This window comes from Lissotriton helveticus, chromosome 2_1 (genome assembly GCF_964261635.1).
Source record: "Lissotriton helveticus chromosome 2_1, aLisHel1.1, whole genome shotgun sequence".
NCBI lineage: Eukaryota > Metazoa > Chordata > Amphibia > Caudata > Salamandridae > Lissotriton > Lissotriton helveticus.
In genome coordinates this window covers 244,169,266-244,191,045 of record NC_136059.1, presented here as the reverse complement: position 1 = coordinate 244,191,045, position 21,780 = coordinate 244,169,266, and the positions used below count along the sequence as shown (strand labels likewise).

The window sequence follows — 21,780 nt, the reverse complement described above, 5'->3', positions numbered from 1 at the left end:
CCATTTTCTCCGCAAGCAACAACATCTCCGTCAGGCACACCTCTGAACTACATTGATCAGGCCACCACTGCATCCACTTATCCTTCACCAAACCCACTGAACATCACCGCACCCACCACTACCCACGCAGAAGCTGGAACAAGGTCTTCAAAGACCAGCTCCCCACCTCCCTCTGCAAAACCCCACTGCCAACCTCCACGGATACCAGCTCCTCAGCACTGCACCAACGCACTGGCTCCTCTCAGGAAACCCTCTGGCAAGCAGCCCTCTGAGACAGCCGGCTGGTTCTTCCCTGCTCTCTAAGAGTCTAGGCGCACCTGTAGATGGCTCAAAAAAAGATGGAGGAGCAGCAAGACGTTGGCAGACCATGCATCCTTCGAAACTCCCTCACCGCACACCACCACCTCATCAGAACCACAAAGAAAACTGCCACACAGGAACGTATTAATGCCAACGCACACAACATTAAGAACTCTTTACCATGATCAAATAATTTGCCAAACCCAGCACGGATGCCACAGACATCCCCCCTCCCAAGACCTCTGCGACAACCTCTTCACTTTCTTTCACTGCAATATCATAGATATCTACGACATCTTCGCAACCCAGGACCCATCCACCCCACCCACAACCACATGCTCCAGATCCCAACCAACCCTGCTCAACTGGACCACCCTCACCACTGACGACACCCTAAGGGTCATGAAAACCACTCACTCTGAGTCCCTCTTGGATCCCTGCTCCCAACACATTTTCAGCAAGTCGGCACCCCATCAAGTCTTCCACCATCCCTGAAGATTGGAAACCCCCTGCTGAAAAAACCCTCCGCCGACCCGACGGACCTCAAGAATAACAGACCCATCTCTCTGCTCTCCTTTCTAGCCAAAGTAATCAAGAATACCATCATTGCCCACCTCACTGAATTCATCGAAAAAAACACACCCAGGACCTCTCCCAATCAGGCTTCAGAAGCAACCACAGCATCAAGACTGCACTCCTCGCCACAGCAGACAACATCCGCACTCTCCTCGACCGTGGCGAAACTGCAGCCCTCACCCTCCTGGACCTCTCTTCAACACTGTACCTCACCCCACCCTCTGCACAAGACTCCACAACGCCGGTATCTGTTGCAAAGCTGTAGTGGATCCTCTCCTTCCTCACCGGCCGAACCCAGAGAGTCAAACTCCCACTGTTTTCTTCAGGACCTCTAGAGATCAGCTGCGGAGCTTCTCAGGGCTCCTCTCTTGAGCCCCATCCTCTTCAACATCTACATGGCCCCGCTTGCAACCATCATCAGAAACTACAGACTCAATATCGCCTCCTAGGCCGATGACACCCAGCTGATTCTCTCCCTTACCGACAGACCTACAGCCGCTAATAGCAACTTTCACAATGGGATGTAGGCAGTTGCCACCTGGATGAAGGACAGCTACCTCAAACTCAACTCTGACAACACCAAAGTCTTCATTCTGGGCACCACTTCCTCCACCTGGGGTGACAGCTGGTGCCTGCAGTCCTCCCTCGGAACTCCCTTCCACACCCACCGACCACGTGCGCAACCTTGGCATCATCTTCAACTCCTCACTCTCAAGAAACCGCCAAATCAATGCTATCTCATCCTCCTGTTTTCACAAAATCTGCCTGCTTCTGCGCATTTTCAAGTGGATGCCCACCGAGTCCAGGAGAACAGTCACCAAGGTGCTCGTCAGCAGCAAGCTCGACTATGGAAATGCACTGTACGTTGGCACCACCCAAAAACTCCAAAAGAAATTGCAGAGTATCCAGAACACCTCCGCCAGACTTATCCTTGACATTTCTCGCCACATCTCTGGTCACCTGAGAGACCTTCACTGCCTCCTGATCAACAAAAGAATCACCTTCAAGCTCCTCATGCACGCCTACAAAGCCCTCCACAAACACCAACCTGCATAGCTCAACCACCGCCTCTCCTGCTACACACCCACCAGACATCTCCACTCCGCTCAGATGAAGCTGCCTATCGCCCCCCTCAAGACACTTAACGAGATGCGGAACCCATAAACGGATTGCCCAAAAAAGATGGAAGAATGTGGGTAAAATGTTCATTTTGACAATATTACATCGCCTGAGGATGCTGATTAGAAGGTGGTTCCAAGACCGCATCTTCGAGATAACAGAATTTAGGAGGGGTCTATAATTTAAGGAAACAATACAATCAGTATTGGCATAGATCTTGACCCCAAGCTAAGTATCAGCAGTGACTGTCCCTGGGACTTGAGAGTCTGATTGAAAATTCAGTGTAATCTGTGTTTTGGACAGGTTATGCTTATAGCCAGACACTGCCCCAAACCTCTGAGGCTCAATTGAAATGTGTTCCATAGGAGACACAAGATCAGTAGAGTAGTTTGCAACATCATCAGCATATGCGCTTATTTTAAGTTTGATGACGTTAAAAACAACAGGTGCAATCAAGCAGTTTACCCTGAGATATATTTTAAATAGGGTTCAATATAGAGCAGAAATAATAAAGGGGATAACCGGTAGCCTTGGCAGGTGCCACAGCAAATACTGAATGAGGGACAGGTGTACCCATCCAAAACCAGCATAGCCATTGGATTTGGATAGAGAGTCCTAAAAAGAGCGGTGAAGTGGCTAACTGGATGATATGCAGATGGAGCAGACCAGAGAAACGTCTATGAAACTCTATTAAAAGCCGACTCGGCATCCAACAAAACCATATCTAGCCTGCTGCCAACGTTACTAGCCACATCAAAAATGGCAACTGCCAAATTGGTTATGGCGACACTAAGGACTGACTCAAAGGAGCCAGGCTGATGACAAAGATTTGAACAAAAATGTTCGCATCAGAATTGATCGACGTGAATGGCTGGTATGACGCTCTCTCCACTGGAGGCTTCTCTTATTTGAGATACACTATAATGCTAGTAAGATTTAATGAGGCAGGACTTTCCAAGCCCTTTGCGATACTTGACACCAAATTCAGAAATAGGTGGAGTAAAACTTGACTAAATGCCCTGTAGAATTTCAGTGGAATAGCATTCTCTCTAGCTGCCTTCCCTGATGATAGTGAATTAATTGCCCCGCCAATCTCCTGGATTGTAATCTCACTCTCTAATTCTGTAATCTATAGTGGACTAATGCAGGAAGCACACATTCTGAATATAATCATTAATACTGGATTGTACAAAGAATGATGAGTGAACATAGATGTCCTTATTCAAATCTGTAAAATGTTCCACTATGGCTGGAGTGCCATGGTGAAGAATGCTATCATTATTATCCTTAATGATTTTAATTACATTCCTATTTCTCCTTTCTGCCATTGGTTGAGCAAGGACTCACTCAATGTTTTCCCTGTACTCATACTGAAGCGCCCTGTGTCTAAGATAGTTGGTTGTGACTTTTTTCACGCAGTCTTCGATCCAACGTCTAGCGAAGTTTACTATTAGAGAACAAATAGAAGACTCATCTTGACCGCTATCCTTAATAGTTTGGTAATGCTTGTATTCAGCCTCATGAAGCTTGGTACAACATTTAAAAGTCTCCTCTTTCTGCAATCTATCAGTCTGCAAGATAAACTGGAAAGTAATGGCTCATATGTCATTCGTCATTGTATCCAGCTTATATGCGGTGCAGTAGAGCCGATATTATCTTGAACAAATTCCCTGAAGCGACCATTCATCCAGGCAAAAAGCCCATGATTAGAAAAAAGAGATCTGGGAAAAGTAAAGCCCACCCTTCCTTACTGGAGGTGGGGAACTGTAAGTTCAGCAAAAGTGGATTGTGATCTGAGGTAATTTTAGGTCAGACTTCCATAATATCAAACTGAATAAGCCACTGGACTGTAAAAACCTTGAATACTGTTTCTGTGATGCAGAGAAAAAGGTATAGCCAGGACTCTTGGGATACAGAGTGAGCTACACATTGACTAAACCATGAACCCGTGCCAAATCCTGAATAACAGCTCTAGTTTTTACCATCCGTGGATTAGCCTCCCGATTAGTAGTGTGCTCTACATAGTTCATTAAACAGTTGAAATCCCCAAGAAGTAAGACCTCCAACCACTCCGATAAAACCAGGTTTAACCAATCAAGGCGAACAGGATCATCAACATTTGGCCCAAAAGTCATGACAATAGTAATTTTTCGAAAGTGAACATTAACCTGAGCAATCGCCCATCTACCCTTAGAATCGGAAGCCGTCCTCTGAATCGAGTATTCCAAATGTCTAGAGCAGACAATTGCATTCCCCCCCATATAGAACTCACTGGCTAGTACAGATAACAAGATCCAGCCCCAATTGCCTGAAAAGAGACTGATCAATGTTTGCTAAACGAGTCTCAATTAGGCAAGCAATCTGTGTCACTAACCAGCCGCTGCTTGAGCTGGTGATTAACACCAGCAACATTCCAGCACATTAACCTTAACCAGGCCGTGGTATTTTTCTAACCAACGAGCCAGACATTGTTATCATACCAACATAAAACATATGTGATGATAGCAGCTAGTTTTAATTACCACCCACCCAGCCCGGCCCGACTACCCAAGCACCCAACCAGCTACCCATCCGACCTCTCAAAAAACTCTGACATCAAAATTGCTGGAAACCCAACATGGGTGACTTGCAACCCTACAAACACAAAAGCCCATTCCCATCATGGGGAAAAATCATCCCAGCCTCAAGCTGTCGGAACACTAAGAAAGCCACCAGTGTACTCACAATCCCGCCCCGCCTGTTTCCCGAGGCCACCCCCAATAAAGGAACAATATTCAAGATGTGTGAACCTCAGCATATCGTGGAGAACGAAATACATATAAGAGCTAAAGGCCTAATAGGAGAGAGAAAAGCATGAAGTAATTATAAAGAAAAACAACACAGCAATGCAGCTACAGCAAAAGTTCTTGCCCTGCCACTTCTTGAGAGTTTTGGCAGTATCAGCTTCTGTCTAGCCGTACTAGACTTAACCGTCCCCAAGGATCTTCAGCCTGGCTGGTTCCTGGAGAAAGACCTGTACGCCCACTGCCTTTAGTGGATCAATTATTTATTGAAGTTGGCAGCGTCTATCTATAGTAGGCTTACAGAAATCTGGTTGGACATAGAATGATACTCTGTTTACTGTAATAGGAGCTGAGGGATATGGCTTCAAAAGAATTGCCTGCCTCAATAGAAGTTGACAATATATGTCAGTAGCGACTGAGTGCAAGCTTTATCAGATTTAGTCGTGTTGTTGAAGTGGCAAACAATGAGCCCATTGAATTTGGCAGTCCACATCCCACAGCTCTGGAAAGGCCTTTACAAACAATTGGATGATAAATTGTCGGGGATCGTCTCCTTCTTTCCCCTCAGGTATGCCAAAACCCCGTAGATTGTTGCATCACTGGCGGTTCTCCAACTCCTCAATCTTTACCTGCAACTGGAGAAGGTGACCCTTATACTCTTGTATTGATTTTGATGAGGCCGTCCTGACCTCTTCTGTGTCAGCTCTGAGACCTGCGTTGTAAGGGTAGGACTTTTCTCGCTATTTGAAAAAAATTGCTGTAACTGTCAATTTTTACTTGTGACCTGGGCGTAATGCTGAAGTGCCTCCGAATGCTGAACTTGCATTAGTCGAATGATTGTAGAGAGAGAGGGTTCAGTAGTGGAGGAGGGGGTCAGAGTTGCTATGTATGAATTTAGGTCTGTTGATGTCGCAACTTCTCCCCGAGCCATGCTTGTACTATGTAAAGATGATTCTTGATTGCCTGTAGGTTGATTGACCGGAATTGCCACAAACTTGCCGAAGCAATGCAACCTTTCTGAAGTAGCAGGGGAATTGCCAAGTGTAGCAGACAAAATAGGAATTCTGCCATCTGGATTCAGGCTGCTGCTGAAATGAGTCGCCGGGCTTTGAGAGCTACTGTCGCCTGTCTCTGGCATCATAGATAACTAGTAACTAGTGGGGGGGGGGGAAGAGTAGGGAGGGGCGGCCAATCAGCAAGTCCAATATTATTTGCTCAGTCACGGGTAGAGATCGCAGTTAGAACACTAGTTTGAAAAGTAGTTTTTTTACCCGGGGAGGCCCACACCGGGATGGTAACACCCACAGTCGATACAGTGTGTCAAATCATCTGTCCCTGCTGGGCTTCCACCTTTGAAGGAGAAAGCTAGCAGGATACACATGGAGGTGAAGTCTGCGCTGGAGAAAATGTATCCCCTCCTGGCACCATCTTATTGACAGACTCCAGCAGCATCAAGCCTAGGGGAGAAACTGCCACGGTGTAGGCCTCTTGCCCTGGGCGCTCTGGTGACAACAGAAAGACTGCATCATCCGACGTGAGAAACTTCACCATCTTGCGCCGGATTACAAAAGCAGATCGTCTCTCTGCCAGTTGCTGAAAAGCTTACCCCAGACCACCTGCTCAGGAAGAATTGGAGATTAGGCGGGTACCTCTCCCACCACGTAGAGTCTTAGTGGGCACCATCACAGCCCAGAAGATCGCGAAGAGGACACTCGAGTCCCACAGACAGCACAGTTGCATTAACACGGAGAGCACAGGATGTGCGTGTACAAATATAACTATTTTACTTTCTGCCTTCATCCTTTCCTCCCTCATTCAGGTCGCATTGGAGAAAGCTAGCTGAGGCGGCAGGAGTGCATGCGGCACCAGAGTAGTGGGGCAGAGGGAAAGCACACTCACGGCATGACCAGCCTGCTGCCGTCTTTTTCCCGGAAAACCTAAATGTTTTTTCCAATTTCATGTATAACCTTCGCCATCATTGCAGTATGATATATAGTATTGATACATAGTATTTGTATGTTATTATAATTTTTAAAATGTGTGTACTAATTGCCTCCCTGTTAAAAGGGTCCTAAACTGGCACAAATCAGTTGGCTAACTACTAACCAGTGGCAACATCCTTAAGAAACATGTGGCCGACTTGCCACACACATTGAACAAAAAAAGTGTCCTAGATACAACTCACGATGATGGTAAGGAAAGTTCCTACTTATTATTATCTAAAATACTCTTCGAGTGGATGGAATGGTGAGATGTTATACCATTAATTCCAACACATGGTGTCTGTTTGTCACTGATTGATGTTAGAGGTTCCATTTTAATAATCTCTGTTTCTGTTTTCCCCCTAAGGTTCTGCTGATCAGCTTGTAAGCCCTGACTGTTGGAAGGCATCACTAAGAGCCCTAGGATGCTATAGTTCAAGGAGAAAAAATGATTCTAAACCCGCCAATTCACCTGAGAGTACTACTCTAAGTCATACTAGCAAACGGTTATTATCAACTGAACAGGTATGGAAGGCATTTTATTTTCATACTCTTTTGAAATCAGTAAAAGCTGTGATAGCTGGAGTAAAGTAACTGAAAGTTTTCTGCCCTGTCCCATGTGTCTGCATCTGACATGGCATGGTCATATGCACTGATGGATCTATTGCACATTGAAATGCCATCTTTAAGTGTGGTAGGTAAATGTAAGCAGTCAGTAAGTAGGACAATATTTTCATAAACCAGTATTAAAAAAGTAACTTTCAAAGCCTTCTCTTTTCCGAGTAAAAGATGGTGTGTCTGTCATGCTAACATCAGACAATTATTAGGTTTTTCGATCGCCTGCCCTTGATCAGATCAGTCCTAGAGTGTGCAAGAGAAATAATATGGAGTTTCTTTATCTAAAGTGGTCTTTTCTGAGTGGTGAGTTACTGTAATAAATGTACCAGTTGCATGATTAATATTTTCTAGTCGTCTTCAAAGAGGCACTGGCCTTTCCACACGCATTAACCCCTAAAATAAATCTTCAGGAAATAGCTAAAAGCTCTCCTATTTCTCCACCACTTCCAGCTCTGAACCATTCACTAGTTTGGCCACGTTTTGATTATGACTGATACAAATAATAGTACAGTGAAGATTTCCTTAGGCTGTTCTTTCTTGTTTGCTAAAAATGGTCTCAAACCAGTCGCTCGTGAGCTACTGTAGCTCTCCAGCTACCTCTGAGTAGCTCACCTGTGTGCAGCCCAGCTTATTAAATTAGAAAGCTTTTGCTTGTTTGAATTAATATACATTTAACAAAATTGAAATCATACAAAACTAATAATATTGGTAGCTCTCAATGCATTTAATTGAACATAAGTAGCTCTTTATGCCAAAAAGGTTGGAGACCCCTAGTACCTCCTTTGTTGATGCTTACACTCCTCCTCTTGGAATTATTCTTGCTTTCCTCCAGAGCAGTCCTTTTTTCCACTGGGAGTTTACTCTTTCCTGTGTATAAGCCCCCTCGTAGTGTAGTTATCTTTTTCTCTTTTTGTATTCCCTATACCATTATTCACTGTGATGTTTTTGGAACCTCATCTCTATGCTCTAAACCTATCTGCTACCCTGGTGGTTCTGGTTGGTGCTATATAAGCCTGCAATAAATACATAAACAGCTTCTGCCTGACATATGAGACCACTCATTAATATATGGAGCAGGGAAATCAAAGGGCTGGTAATAGGTTGGACTCAAATTGTTCAGAGTTTTCCTTATTAGACTTTTAGGTTATTTTTTTGTTGTAAGTGATAAACAATATATATTTTATCGGCTTTGTTTCAAGAGTTTGTGGACATATAAGTTCACTGAGAACAGTCAGTTGTCAGCCTTACGCGCTTCCATGTGTGTTTCAAAGTCATCATTTTCAACTTTTTTAGCAAAATAAATGGCTCAAATTCGACAGATCTTCTGTTTGCCATCACCTGAAAATAACAAGACAAAAATGATTTGTGTCTGAAAGTAGGAGGGATCTCTGAATATCCACAAGAGGTTCTGGAGATGCTGACTGAAAAAGAAGCAGCTTTGTTGTCGGAAACTGTCAAAGTGGAACAGCATAAACATTAAAGATAATTGAGAACATATAACACAGCATATGGACAATTAATTAACAAAAGGAGAACTTCTCACTTATGTACAACCACACACCCCATTAGGAATCTGTGATTCCACGTTGGTGGTACTCCTTTTTCTGTTTCTATCAATTAATTAGAACAGCAGTAAATAGCATGGCAACTTGTTTAAAGTCTTCTGAAGTGCAAAAAAATATTTTCCAGGGTGTTTTTTATGATCAAATATTTGATTAACATTAAATTAGTGCTTTCTTTATTTAATGTAATAACGTTCTCATATATATGTCTAACTGCAGATTCCTCACTTTTAGAATAATTCCAGGTGAAAGGCTGAATCTAAAGATTTTTTTCAGCAACCCTCCCTGTGCGCTAGTAATGGTGTCATATAGCTTTGTAGTGACTTTTACCACCCCAAAAGTCACGAAGCAGAGTTTCATATAGGCGCCATCCCTACACAGTGACAGCTATTGCTTTCATTCCATACCTTTTGGCACAGATTCAGAACTACTCCCTCAGCTTTGCCGGTCTTTTGATGACACGTCAAATTTCTTCTATAGTACAGTCATGATGTCTCTTCCCAAGACGACAGGATTTAAGCAGTTATTGGAAAAAACAGATGTTGGTCACCGCCCTGCATTATGTGTATCTAGTGCTTGGTGGTCGCGACTCAGAATCATGCGACAAATGTGCCCTCATGCAAGCAAAGGTGATTTTGAAGCATTTGGCATAACTCTGCTTCACCAAATGTAAGAAGAGGTCGCAGTTGAAGCAAAAGTTCCTACTCCAAGTTGCGGAACTTCTCACAGTCTCATTCAAGAGACTAGTCCCTAGAGAAGCCCTTTTCCACTAACAAATCTTCTGATAAGTCTAAATTGAAAATGGGCTTTAAGCACAAGAAAGGTAAGCAGGACATGACCTCATCCCACTACTCAAAATCAGGCAGACAAGAGGCCTCCATAAAAAGATCATACCCCGCAAGATTGTTTTCTTGCAACTGGTCCAGGCATGTCCCTGAATTACCTTGCTATTGTCGACCCCGCAGCAAATATCGCCCCTTCAACTCTGCCATTCTGGGACTATTTCTGATGCTGCCAGCTCCCCTGACATTTTGTCAGGCCCCACGGACCCAAAGGGGGCCCAGTTGCCTGAGGAGGGTAGAATAAGATCGTTCCTCTCGGGTTGGAGATTTATAATGTCAGACAGATGGGTCTTGCAGAGCTTTCAACGGGACTACGACCTTCCTTTCAATGTCTCTGTGACCCATTTGCTTCCCATATAAGAGTTACTCTTAGAAGACCATTCCCATTCTGCATTCTTGCTGCAAGAAGTTGACCTTCCAATGGCCAGAGGTGCCAGATTTGAAGACAGGAGAGAAGTGCTATTTGTGCTAATTCCTCTGAGGCTGTAGGCCTATATCTGGACCTCTGCCCACTGAATGCCTTTTAGGGGAGAGACACATTTAAAATTCTCATGATTTCTGAGATTCTTTCTACTCCAGAGCCACAAGGCTTGCTAGTATTCCTGGACTTGCAAAATACCCATCTGTGAGAAATGGGGGTCTCTAGTTGGCAGAGGTAGGTACCTTTATCCAAATACGGAGCCTTGTTTCTAGTCAGGGTAAGGGGGATACACACTTTAAATAACCCCTGCTCACCCCCTTGGTAGCTTGGCACGAGCAGACATGCTTATCCCAAAGGCAATGTGTAACGTATTTGTGCCAACACTCACAGTAACATAGTGAAAACACCACAAATGGAAATCACACCAGTTTAGTCAAATAAAATATCTTTATCTAAACTTAACCAGACCAGAACGACAAAAATCCAACATACACAATTAAAAATATGACTTTCAAAAGGTTTCACGAACTTGTACCATAGAAAACTATGGATGCGTGACTGTTACGCAAAGTACCTGTAGTTGCATCAAATTTCACAAGGCCAAACAGCCGCAGAGTGAAGAAGCGTCGAAAACGAAGAGATGTGTCAGTTCCTGAGACCTTGAGGAGGCAATGCAACCGTTCTACTGCACGCAAGAGAAGTGATGCATCAAATCTGATGATGCGCCGATTCTTCATGACGGTTCCAGTCTTCAGGTGATGCGTCGGGGAAAACTTGTCACACAGGTGCGATGTGTGGAAATCCGGGATGCATTGGTAATCGATGCTGCAAGCGGCGCTGCGTCGGTTTTCTTCAGCCGAGACCCCTCAATGCGCCGATTCTTGCAGCGGCGACAGGTGCTGCGTCGGTTTTCTTAGTGGCACGGCGATACGTGGAAATTCTTTTTGCGCCGTGGAGATGGGTCAAAAAAACAGCCGCAAGAAGAGTGATGCATTGTTTTTGTAGTTCCTTCTCTCTTCCAGCTCCCAAACAGCAGCAACAACTTCCAGAGGTCCAATACTGGCACAGGAACCTCCTGGCAGGTCAGAACTCACAGCAGCAGAGTTCAGGAGAGCTAGGGGTGAAGTCTTTGTGTCCCTGAGTCTTCAGAACAGGAGGCCAGCACACACAGGCTCTTGGAGATCTCCTTCAAGAAGGGGACACAGCACACAGCAAAGTCCTTCTCCTTTCCTAGGCAGAAACAACAGCTACAGGCCAACCCCACACAGCACACAGCAAGTACTTCTCCTCAGTCTCTCCAGCTCTTCTCCTTGAAAAATGGTCCTCTTGAATTCCAGGGATGATCTAAAAGTCTGGGGTTTGGGCCCCTCTTTTTATACAGTAAATCTATTTGTTCTTTCCTGGCCCAGGGCTCTGAGCCCAGTCCAAACCAGTTCTGGGGGGAACTTTGCAAGTGCACAACAACCTCAATTGTCAGTGTGAGCATTGGCTCCAGACACACCACCGGGGGGCAGAGCCATTATTGTGGAAGGCAGGCACAGCCCTATTCAGGTGCAGGTGCTTTTCCTTCAATCACTACGAATGCAGACCAGGCCTATTCAGCCTAGCCTGACTCATCCAGACTCTCTGGAGCCCCTGCACCTCCCCAGCCCATGTCACTCCAAAGCCAGACAGTCAATACACAACCCAGCAGAGGCACACAGGATGGCCAAACAAGAAAAGACCTACTTTCTAAAAGTGGTATTTTCAAACACAGAATGTAAAAATCACCCTAGCTAAAAGACGCATTTTAACATTCTGAGTTCAGGCATATAAAACTTTATTTTCTTACCTTGTTGTTTATGAGATGTTTTAAGCAAACTCCTCATTCTATCCTATGGGAACAGGCAGCCTTGCAATAGTGAAAAACAAAATTGGTAGTATTTCACTATTAGGACATGTAACATCTACCAGTACATGTCCTACCTTTCACATACACTGCACCCTGCCCAGGGGGTACTTTGGGCCTACCATATGTGTGTCCTACATGTAAGATAAGGGAAGGTTAGGGCCTGGCAAGTGGGTGCACTTGCCAAGTCGACATGGAAGTTAACAAACTGCGCACAGGCACTGCGGGGGCAGGCCTGAGTTACCTTTTCACAGCTACTCATCTGGGTGGCACAATCAGTGCTGCAAGCCCACTAGTAGCATTTGATTTATATGCCCTGGCACACTCAGTGCTCTTTACTAGGGGCTTATCAGTAAATCAAATATGCCAATCATGGATAACCAATCATAATTACAAGTTACACAGCGAGCATATGCACTTTAGCACTGATTAGCATTGTAAAGTGCCAGAGCCCTAAAGCCAACAACAAAAGTTCAGGAAAAAAATAGGAGGAAAAAGCAAAAGGTTTGAGGATAACCCTGCAAAAAGGGCCATTTCCAATGCCATCTATCAGTCTCACAGGCATTACTCTGGGTTCACAGTGGGATCAGAATACTTTCAATTTTCCGTAGTCCTCTTCGGCCTCCCCACTGCCCTATAGGTGTTCACAAAAGGGATAGTGGTGGTCGCTGCCCACCATTGGAGATCAGGGATACTTGTCTTCCCATACCCCAATGACAGGCTGCTCTAGCCTGGGTCACTACAGTCAGCTGTAGGCCACCTCCAGAGGACTCCAAACTCCCGACATTTTTGTGATTTTCCAACAACGTGCAAAAGTCCCACCTGAGTTAAACTGAAAGGAATCCCTTCATAGAGTCTATCCTGTAAAGTATCCAGTTCAAGGCTTCAGTTACCCCTCCAGTGAGTCAGGGACATTCAGAATTTGATCTTGACGTTTTGGGCATGGTCCTGGGTCTTGATGAGGATGGTTCCGAGGCTTCTTAGACTCCTAGCCTTTTGCATTCTCCTTATCCCAAACACCAGATGGCACTTGTGGTCACTGCACTGGAAACTTAGGCTTTAGTGGGTCTGTAGTAGTGAGCCTCAGCAAGGCCTACCAGTGCAAGAGGTTCGCCCTTCTGTACACAGAGACCTCAGATATAGAATAGAAGTTGGCACAGAAACTGGAATAGAAAACAAAGATTTTATTAACCTCATGAGGTGGAACTACATTCACACAGCATCCTTTGGTAGTGTATGAAGTAGCACACTGAATGGAAGGAGCTTGGTCCTTTTATACCCACACAGGGGCTCAAAAGAAGGCAGTACAAGTACAAGAAGAAGATTTTAGGTACATATAAGGTCATACAGAAAATGCACAGTCAACAAGTGGGATGAGCTAACAGTTGCTAATTCTGGTGAACACATCCTGACAGTTACAGACTAGGGACAGCTGCAAGGACAGCTGCAAGCTCAACTGAGCATGTGCAAAGCAGAAGAAGCTAAATATAACCTGTCTCTAGGCAGAATACATGAGCAGTTAACAGAAAGGTAGGACAGAGCACATGGTGAACACGAGGTAGCACATGGCAAACAAGATGGCTGCTAGAAATACAAAATGGATTCCACAGAACGGGTAAGATATCCTCTAACTACAGGATGGCTTCTGCTAATGCTAACCCAATCGCTGCCAAATTACAACAGGTCCAGCAGCATCCAGAACTTGCCGGAGGCATCTCAGTATCTTCTGTGGTGGCAGACTGGCTCCAAGCTGAGCTGCGATAGGCCAGTCTTTCTTCAACACAACCAGACATCTTGGTTGTGACAGATGTTTCAATCCTGGGTTAGACAGGGTTACCTGTAGGAAGTGGAGATGAGAGGCATCAGACTTCCATTGGAAAGACATCTACATCAATCTGCTGGGGCTTTGAGTAATCCATCTGGCCATAAAAGCCTTCCTACCATCCATCAAGGGGAGGCTGCTGCAAGTCATCAAGGACAGCACGCCCACCATATGGTCCTGCAACAAGCAGGGCAGAGTGGGGTCCTGTATCCTGTACCAGGAATCCCTGTGGCTCTGGAGGTGGCCAGACCAGCCGAACATCTTTCTGGTAGCCAACCATCTAGCAGGAACTCTGAATGCCAGAGCAGACAAGCTGAACAGACTGGCAGATCATGAGTGGCATCTCCATCCCAAGGTGGCAAGAGACATCTTCAGTCAGTCAGGAATGCCCTGGTTAGCTATTTTTCCCCATTTGAGAACATGCAGCCTCCGGTAAAATCACCAGGAGAATACTTCTGACTGCAATAGAACACAGGTATCCTGTAAGCATGCCCACTGCTACCCCTCTTGCTGCTGGTTCTAGGGAAATCAGGATGGACAAGGCCTGATGTCTCCCCAAACTGAGTAAGGAGAGTATGGTTCCCAGACCTCCTGAGCATGAAACTTTGCTCTCAAATCCGGTAACAACTTTGAGAGAACGTCTACTCTCAGCAACACGGGAGGGTACTGCAACCTACACCTCCGTACTTGCTTGTTAAGCAGCACCAGAAATTCATTGATACTGGTCACATTGACCCTCTGCAACCAAGGTTTCGGGTGTATTATTGTTTATTCTGTTGTTGGCTTCTAAAGTTCTTGCAATGGGCAGAGTCAAGTATTTTCTGTCTGCGCTTTTGGCCTTTTTGTTTTTATTTGATCAATCCTCTATTAAAGTCACCTGTCGTGATTCTTTTTATCAAAGGTGTGACTCGCATGTTTTCCCTAAAGCTGTTCGTAGTACCACAAGGGCACTTAATTTTAGTGTTGACCTTTCTTATGTGCAAGCCTTTTGATCTGATGCATCATGCCTATTAACGCCCAAAACTGTTTAGTCAGGTGCCTAGGGATATTATAAAGGTGAGGAATCTGCTTTAGATGGAGTATCCACTAGAAAGAGTGTTACTAAATCAAAATCATATTTCCATGTTAGTTCATTATTTACTATTCATAAGCCTCAGAATGTATGAATCGTCAGAAATTAGAACTATTTAATCTAGAAAACATTATTTGATATCTTCCGATATACTGTCATATTGTGAATGTTTAAACCAATATGCTTAAGATGGTGTACATGAATCTACATTACGGCAGAAGTTACGTGTTCCAGCGGTGACCATTATCATTGGTTTACAGGGGCAGCTGCCCATTTATGAAATCATGTGTGCTTTTTGATGGTTTTCCTATATATCGTGGAAAAAAAAATAATTAGAGCAAAATCCTTTCTCTCCACTTGTTCCTGTGTAGTACGTCGGTTGTGCATATAGCAAAAAATATGTTATTTGTACATGTGAGCTAATGTTATGATCATGGAGGATAAAATGTTAAAGGTCAAATTATATTTAATCCACTAAATTAAATATAGATAGATGTGTTTGCAAAATAGACACAAGGGTCATTGGCGCATTGAAATAATTCCAAAAGCAATATTAAAAACCCTTGTTTGAAGCGTTTAATACACGTGTCGGCTTCCATCATCTCTTTGACACCAAGGAAAACACCAGGAACATGAATTTAATCTGTTCAAATATTGTTTGTGTTTCTACACTGGACTGATATGTGATTATTGTGAAGTGAAGCATTGTTATCAGACAATTAAAACTCTTCAGCATAGATCCAAGAAATTTCTTGCATTATTCATTAAGATTGATTTGTGGTCGTAAGCAGATCTGAGAAATTGTTTTGAGTATTGTTTCTTCTTTTTCCTACTTGCTAAGACTAAAATAAGTACTTTTGGAGTGCTGAGGAAGTGTTTTCTTGTAGTAAAAACACGAAAGTTCTTTGAACGCACCGTGTAGTGACATCCTTTGGCAGTGGGATGTTTTTGTGACCTGGATAGGCACCAATACTGGGAATTTATTACATGGTACAGTTCATAACTCAGGGTTCTACAGGATTGATGTGCGCCTGTATATGCCACCACTGCCTTCTTGGTTTGTTTGCATACATTTTTTTTAAAAGTGTACTCTATCTGGGATGTGGTCTGTGTTTTTTGTCATATTGCAGTATTTTATCTTTGCAGATAGTGGAGACAATAGAATGGCTTTCAGATTTTTTCTACAAACTACGTCTCGCAAGATCAGAATTTCGAAGTTTTGGACTGCTTTCAAAGTGGAGTCCTTACATGGTGCACTTGAAGAATTTCTTTGAGTACCTGCTTAAGAATCACATCAACTCCGTGGTTGTCGAATTGGCTCACGAACCAGTAGCAGGCAGCAGAATTCTAAAAGGTAACTCCTGTTGTTTTTAAACCTAGTGTTTCTTCTTTTAACCTTATTCAGAATAGAATAGACGAAGGGTTATGAGTTGAAGAAATACAGCTCTTCACATTAAAAATTACTAAAACTTTAATTTTTCTATTCACCTGTGCCCACCAAGGTAATCCATAGTTTATTTTCTTAATATCTAGTTGTGAAAACTGAAGCTACCGGCTTTGCATTTTTTGGTGATTGGCTTAGATTTTCTCTCATGCATTGTATACATATATTCCCTCTGGATACAGTTCTCTTGTTGGTTTTTTAGTTTTTTGAAGTAATCCCCAGCTCCAAGGTGAGGTGAAAGATTGAAAAATATGGGTAGCCTTGTCCCAGACGTCCACTACATAATTAATCGAAAAGTAGTGCACTATATATGCCCAATTCTCTGTTCTTTTCAGTTTCATTGGATGAATTGGTACTTGGCTTTAGAGTCAGCCATGGTTTACAAATCATGGTGTTAGAGGTATCTCCATGCCCATAATAATTAAACAGGAAATTGATCATTCAACTAGAAAGAAGGCCCACATACTTCTCGCATTGTTATATTTAAGTAATCATGAAAATATTTTGGAAGTACTTGATGTGATAGACAAACTTGACATGTACTGAAGCCATCATCCCCCAGGACAAGAATATAACAATTCGTTTATCCTATTCATTTCTGGAAAAAAGAATGTGGTGCAGGAGGCAGGGGGATATGTTGGGGTTTTGGATGCAGGGCACCACAATATGACTTGACTGAGCAAAAGACAAGGTTCAGAACCACAGCATATAACTACTAATGAATAACTGTGGGTCTAAAGAAAACTACCTGTGTTAACCGTGTGGGCATTTACCTGTACTGTGTGCATCCTATGTGTAAATATGGAATACACCAGGATATTTCACAATGTGATATGTTTCCATCAGTTAAACGTTTTGTGCCGCCCTTTCCATCATCTGGGTCACTTCACACAGTGGATTGTCCATGTTGTAACCATTTCTCAAAGTTCTAACAGTGAAGTGTATAACCCAGTGTGCATTAGGACTCAGTCTAATATCAGGTGGCATGTACTAGTAACTGTAAGCAGTGCATGAAAAAAATGGTGTAAATGACCAGAATGTGCTCAGTTAAAATTAGAGAATGGACGCAAAAAAAACCTGTATTCTATAGCCGTCCACTTCTAATGGATAAAAAACCTAGTGCAAAGAATCAGTAGTTTCAACAAATAGCTACTGGTGGGAATATTCAGGTCAACATGTTTCTGCAGTTTTAATGATCCAGAAAGGTATCTACTGCTTTCATTAGGACCGTCTATAACTTTGCTACTGCTTGAGATATCTTAGTGAAAAAACAGAATAAGTAATAATTATATCACCTGATTCGTCTTTCCAATTAAATTCTGATAAGGCGGGCCTTAATGAGGACATCCCTTGGATGTCGCTATAATGCCCCTTGTTTTCCACACTGGGAACCCGAATGAGTATTCCCCTTGAGCCAATGCATTAGGTGGGTACACTACAAAAATGTCACTAGTATTGTACACCTGTACCGATTGACCTCTCCTACAAATAGTGAACAGGGGTTGTCTTAGTTGTTATTCATTCGTAGTTATATGTTCTATATAGGGGGTTATAACTGTGTTAGGGTCTTTAAATATTCCCTTGGACCCTTCCTTCATTTTGTATGTTTCTCAGAACCACAGCATTCAATGGACACACTGCAATGGCAAGGGTACACCCACAAGCATTGCTGGGGGCCTGCTGCCAAGGGCCATAGATTGTATGGTACTGGCATGCACAGCTCTGAAATTAACATCTAGCAAGTTGCTTTTGGTTCTGCACCTAAAGTATTGTATCCACTTTTAGAGGACTCGTGTCTCTTATGGGAAAAATAGTAAATGTTAGACTACTTTACATTTATGGAGCGTCCAGTACTGGGAATAAATACAGTCTTTCGGGTTGGAGAATTACAGTGTTTTGCTTTTCTGGCAAATTGCTGAATGTTTATTATCATTGCACTGGTTATCTGTGTGAGCTCCTCCAAGTTAGCTGCTTTCCCAAAATAGATGCTGGTGAGTGGAAGTGTGTGATTTCAGTCTTAGCAGAATTAAGCACTCGTGTGCGGAGTACTGTTCAGTTTTGAATGGCCAGCAAACAGATTGAGAGCTTTTTTGGGAAAATGGCTAATCAAGTAAAAAAAGACCGGCACGTGATATATCTTTTGATTGAATTAGAAACCAAAAAAGACATATCTCCAATGGTTGTAGTGTAGATTGAGTGTTAAGGGCAGTGACGTCTAGCTGACTGAACTTTCAGTTTTAGGGGTGGTATGAAAACGAAGTGCAATGTTTGTCCATGATTCCATGAGAGGCAAGTAGACTAAAGCATGGAAGAGTGGCCTAATGTTTTGAAGGAACCTAAGCCATAGAGGAGAGTGAAGATAAAGGAGAGGTTATTGTGGTGCACAAGGTCTGGTTCTAGGGAGCTGAATTTACGGACACATGGTTGAAAATCACAGGTAGCTGTTCATTTCACTCATCACAGGTTGATATTATTTTGGAGGAAAAGAGGAGATGAAATACTTGGTAGTATTTGGATGGGAATGAGGTCTTTATTGCAGCACACAGGCAACATAAGATTCAAAACACTGAGGGTAATTTCCAGACATGAAGAATATATAATTGTTCTAAAAATGTATGGTTAGTAACTTTGCTCACAGGAAGTTGAAAGGATCAGAGAGAGCACATTAGAGGTTAGTGGAGTAGCGTATAGGGATCATTTCCACTTGCAGAAGCTTCAACAGAAAGAGGGTCAGGGGACTAGCGAGAATTGACTCCTATTATATACCAAAACACAAAGAATATTCGAGACTGCCCACTAATGTGGCGGGATGGTGCCAATTAGGGGGTAGTGAGCTGTCCCCCATAGCTAGTAGCAGGTGTCTGTTAGGATGAAACCCTCATCCACCATTAGCTTCTACATAGGGTTCCTCCTCAGACCACAACCAGGTGGTGTGGTGGGGCTACAAATCCTTGAGTAAGGAGGGACTATTTTGGATGGATGAGTTCTAAGTGACTGTGAGGTATGGGTCGTGCCACAGAGTGTACAAAGGGAAAGCAGTGTGAACTAATACTTCCTCTTGGTGGAACACAACTAATAGATTCTTCCCCTAAAAGATATGATTAAAAGCGAAGTATGGGGGAAAACGTCAACCCCAAAGTGAGAGTGATCACCATGTGTATGCCAATCTAGGGGCCTCTTTGTGTCATCTGAAATGGTTCCAGATTACAAGGGGGAGGAAGCACACTGCCTCTCATCCCATCACAGACATCCCTACTGCATTCTTGAAAATGCAGGATGCTTACTTCAAAGTTGCTGTAGTTTTTCACCAACGTTGGTGCAGGTAGCACTGTTATCTCTAAACACGTGTTTCTTGGTTTAGCCGTTCATCAGTAGAGAGCATGGAAAGTCATTTGGTGTTGCTGAAATGCTTCCCATTCTTCACAAGGCACAGTACCTCTCCACAGGCATACAGGTGCATCCCAGGTGAGCTTGTCAGCTCAAGAGAGCCTTTTAATCACAAGGGGGGAGGGAGCTCACTGCTTCTCACCCCAGTACAGTTCACCCCATTGCATTCTGGAGAGGTACTTGTGAAGACGTGGACATAGAATCTTAAATAATACACAATGCAGAACATAAGTACTAGATGATAAGTATTGCGGATCAGTAAACAGACTACAATTTTATGTTTTTCTTTCTTTGTATAGAACTAAAAGCTACCCATTCACGTATTACTGAACTTTTTAAGCCATGGATCTTCGTTCTGGGGACCGATGATGCAAGGTATACTTTCTATGTATTGTTAATGCATACAGCCTAAATCCTTATTGTACTATTTTAATGTACTGTTTACTAGTAATTTTAACTGAACCTATGTTTTATGTTCTGGGTTTTATTTTTACCTAATTTACAATAAAACAATATGGAGAAAGTTCATAAATATTTATATTTAAAAAAAGCATGGTTTTTACCTAAATCACAATAACAATATGGAGAAAGTTATGACGCCATTCCTTCCTGTCTTCTCTTCTAGCTCACATTATTTCATCTCCTGATTCAGATATCAGTCTTCTATTTTTATGTTTAGACTACTGCCAAAGGATCCCTCCAGCCTCCATTTCATTGCAATCTCATGTAGGAGTGCCAGTCTGCTTCTCTGGCAGTTGCCACTGTCCCAGTACCTGTAATGGGGATCGGGTGGGGGAAGCACGCTTTTAAGTGAAGACTGTATCAAACTACAGAGCAGAGAGATGGTACACAGGTGCAGAAGAGCAGGCAGTGACAAACACCAGCAAAGAGGTCCAAAGAAGATAGCAGGAACAGGAACAAAGAACAGAAAGCAAGGCAACCTTTATGTGCGTAAGTCGGGAAAGGAACCAATCACTGGACCCCAATTTGCTGGCCGGGAAATCTGCGAGCCCATGAAACTGGAACATACAAGAGACATGGACTTCAAGATAAATTAAAGACAGCAAAAGGGTAAACTGAGGCATTGAGCAGATGAAAAAGGAGCAAATAAGGAGAAAGGTAAGCAGATACAGGAACTAAGGTCATAAGCACAAGAAATAATAATAAAAGACTACTCATAATAAAAGATTACTCATTTAGAGACGTGATAAAAGACGGGAAGCAAAAGGAAAGGTTAGGAGCAAAAAGAACCAATTAGGAGCAAGCTAGGAAGAGCAGCTCCGGAGTCGCTGCTGACTTCAGATGAACGACAGACAAGAGACGACCGGGAAATACAATGCAGGATTGCGAGAAATTTGATGCAAATATTTGTGGAACAGGAAACATGCAGTGTAGGGTGACCAACTGGCATAGGTGCAAATTCAGGACGGTGAGTGTAAAAAGTCAGGACAACGGGTCAAAATTCAGGATAGGAGGACAAATCTTCTGGACAAAAGGTAAGTTTTACAGACACATCAGAGGAGGATGCACAATAGTATGTAAGTAAATAGACAACCATGTAATCCTCCAATGGCGACAAAGCATCCACATCCAGCCTGCACCATTTGGATTCTGGCCAAGTCTCCCCAGGCACCTAAAAGCTCAGTTCCTTACTAGAGGAAATTGACTTTCAAAGAGGCCCTCAAAGCTCGTTGAGCTCTCCACTGCCTCCTATGTCTTCCCTTCCCTCATCTCCTTTCCCTCCTCCTTCAACTCCCCCTGTGCCTACCTCTCCACTGTTGCCTGTGTGCCTGTGGGCCCTCGCCTACTTTCACCACAGGGTTCTTCACATTTGGGGGGAAGGGACAACCCAGTATGACCTGTCATATAATCCCCAGGCCCCTGGGATGATTGACTTGGAGCTCCCAGCTGACACTGACCCAGATTTATATCCTACAAAGATCTCAGACCAGGCACAATCTGAA

The 21,780-nt window shown here is 43.5% G+C and overlaps 1 protein-coding gene across 1 annotated transcript in view; it reads left to right on the top strand.

The window, feature by feature from the left end:
• The window catches only part of EPG5 (ectopic P-granules 5 autophagy tethering factor), a 582,198-nt gene that overhangs the window by 418,043 nt on the left and 142,375 nt on the right, over positions 1–21,780 (top strand). The window contains exons 32-34 of the mRNA XM_078674745.1: positions 7,128–7,285; positions 16,132–16,339; positions 20,116–20,191. Coding sequence (XP_078530871.1) covers positions 7,128–7,285; positions 16,132–16,339; positions 20,116–20,191 — 442 coding nt within the window. The remainder of the gene's footprint in view (positions 1–7,127; positions 7,286–16,131; positions 16,340–20,115; positions 20,192–21,780) is intronic.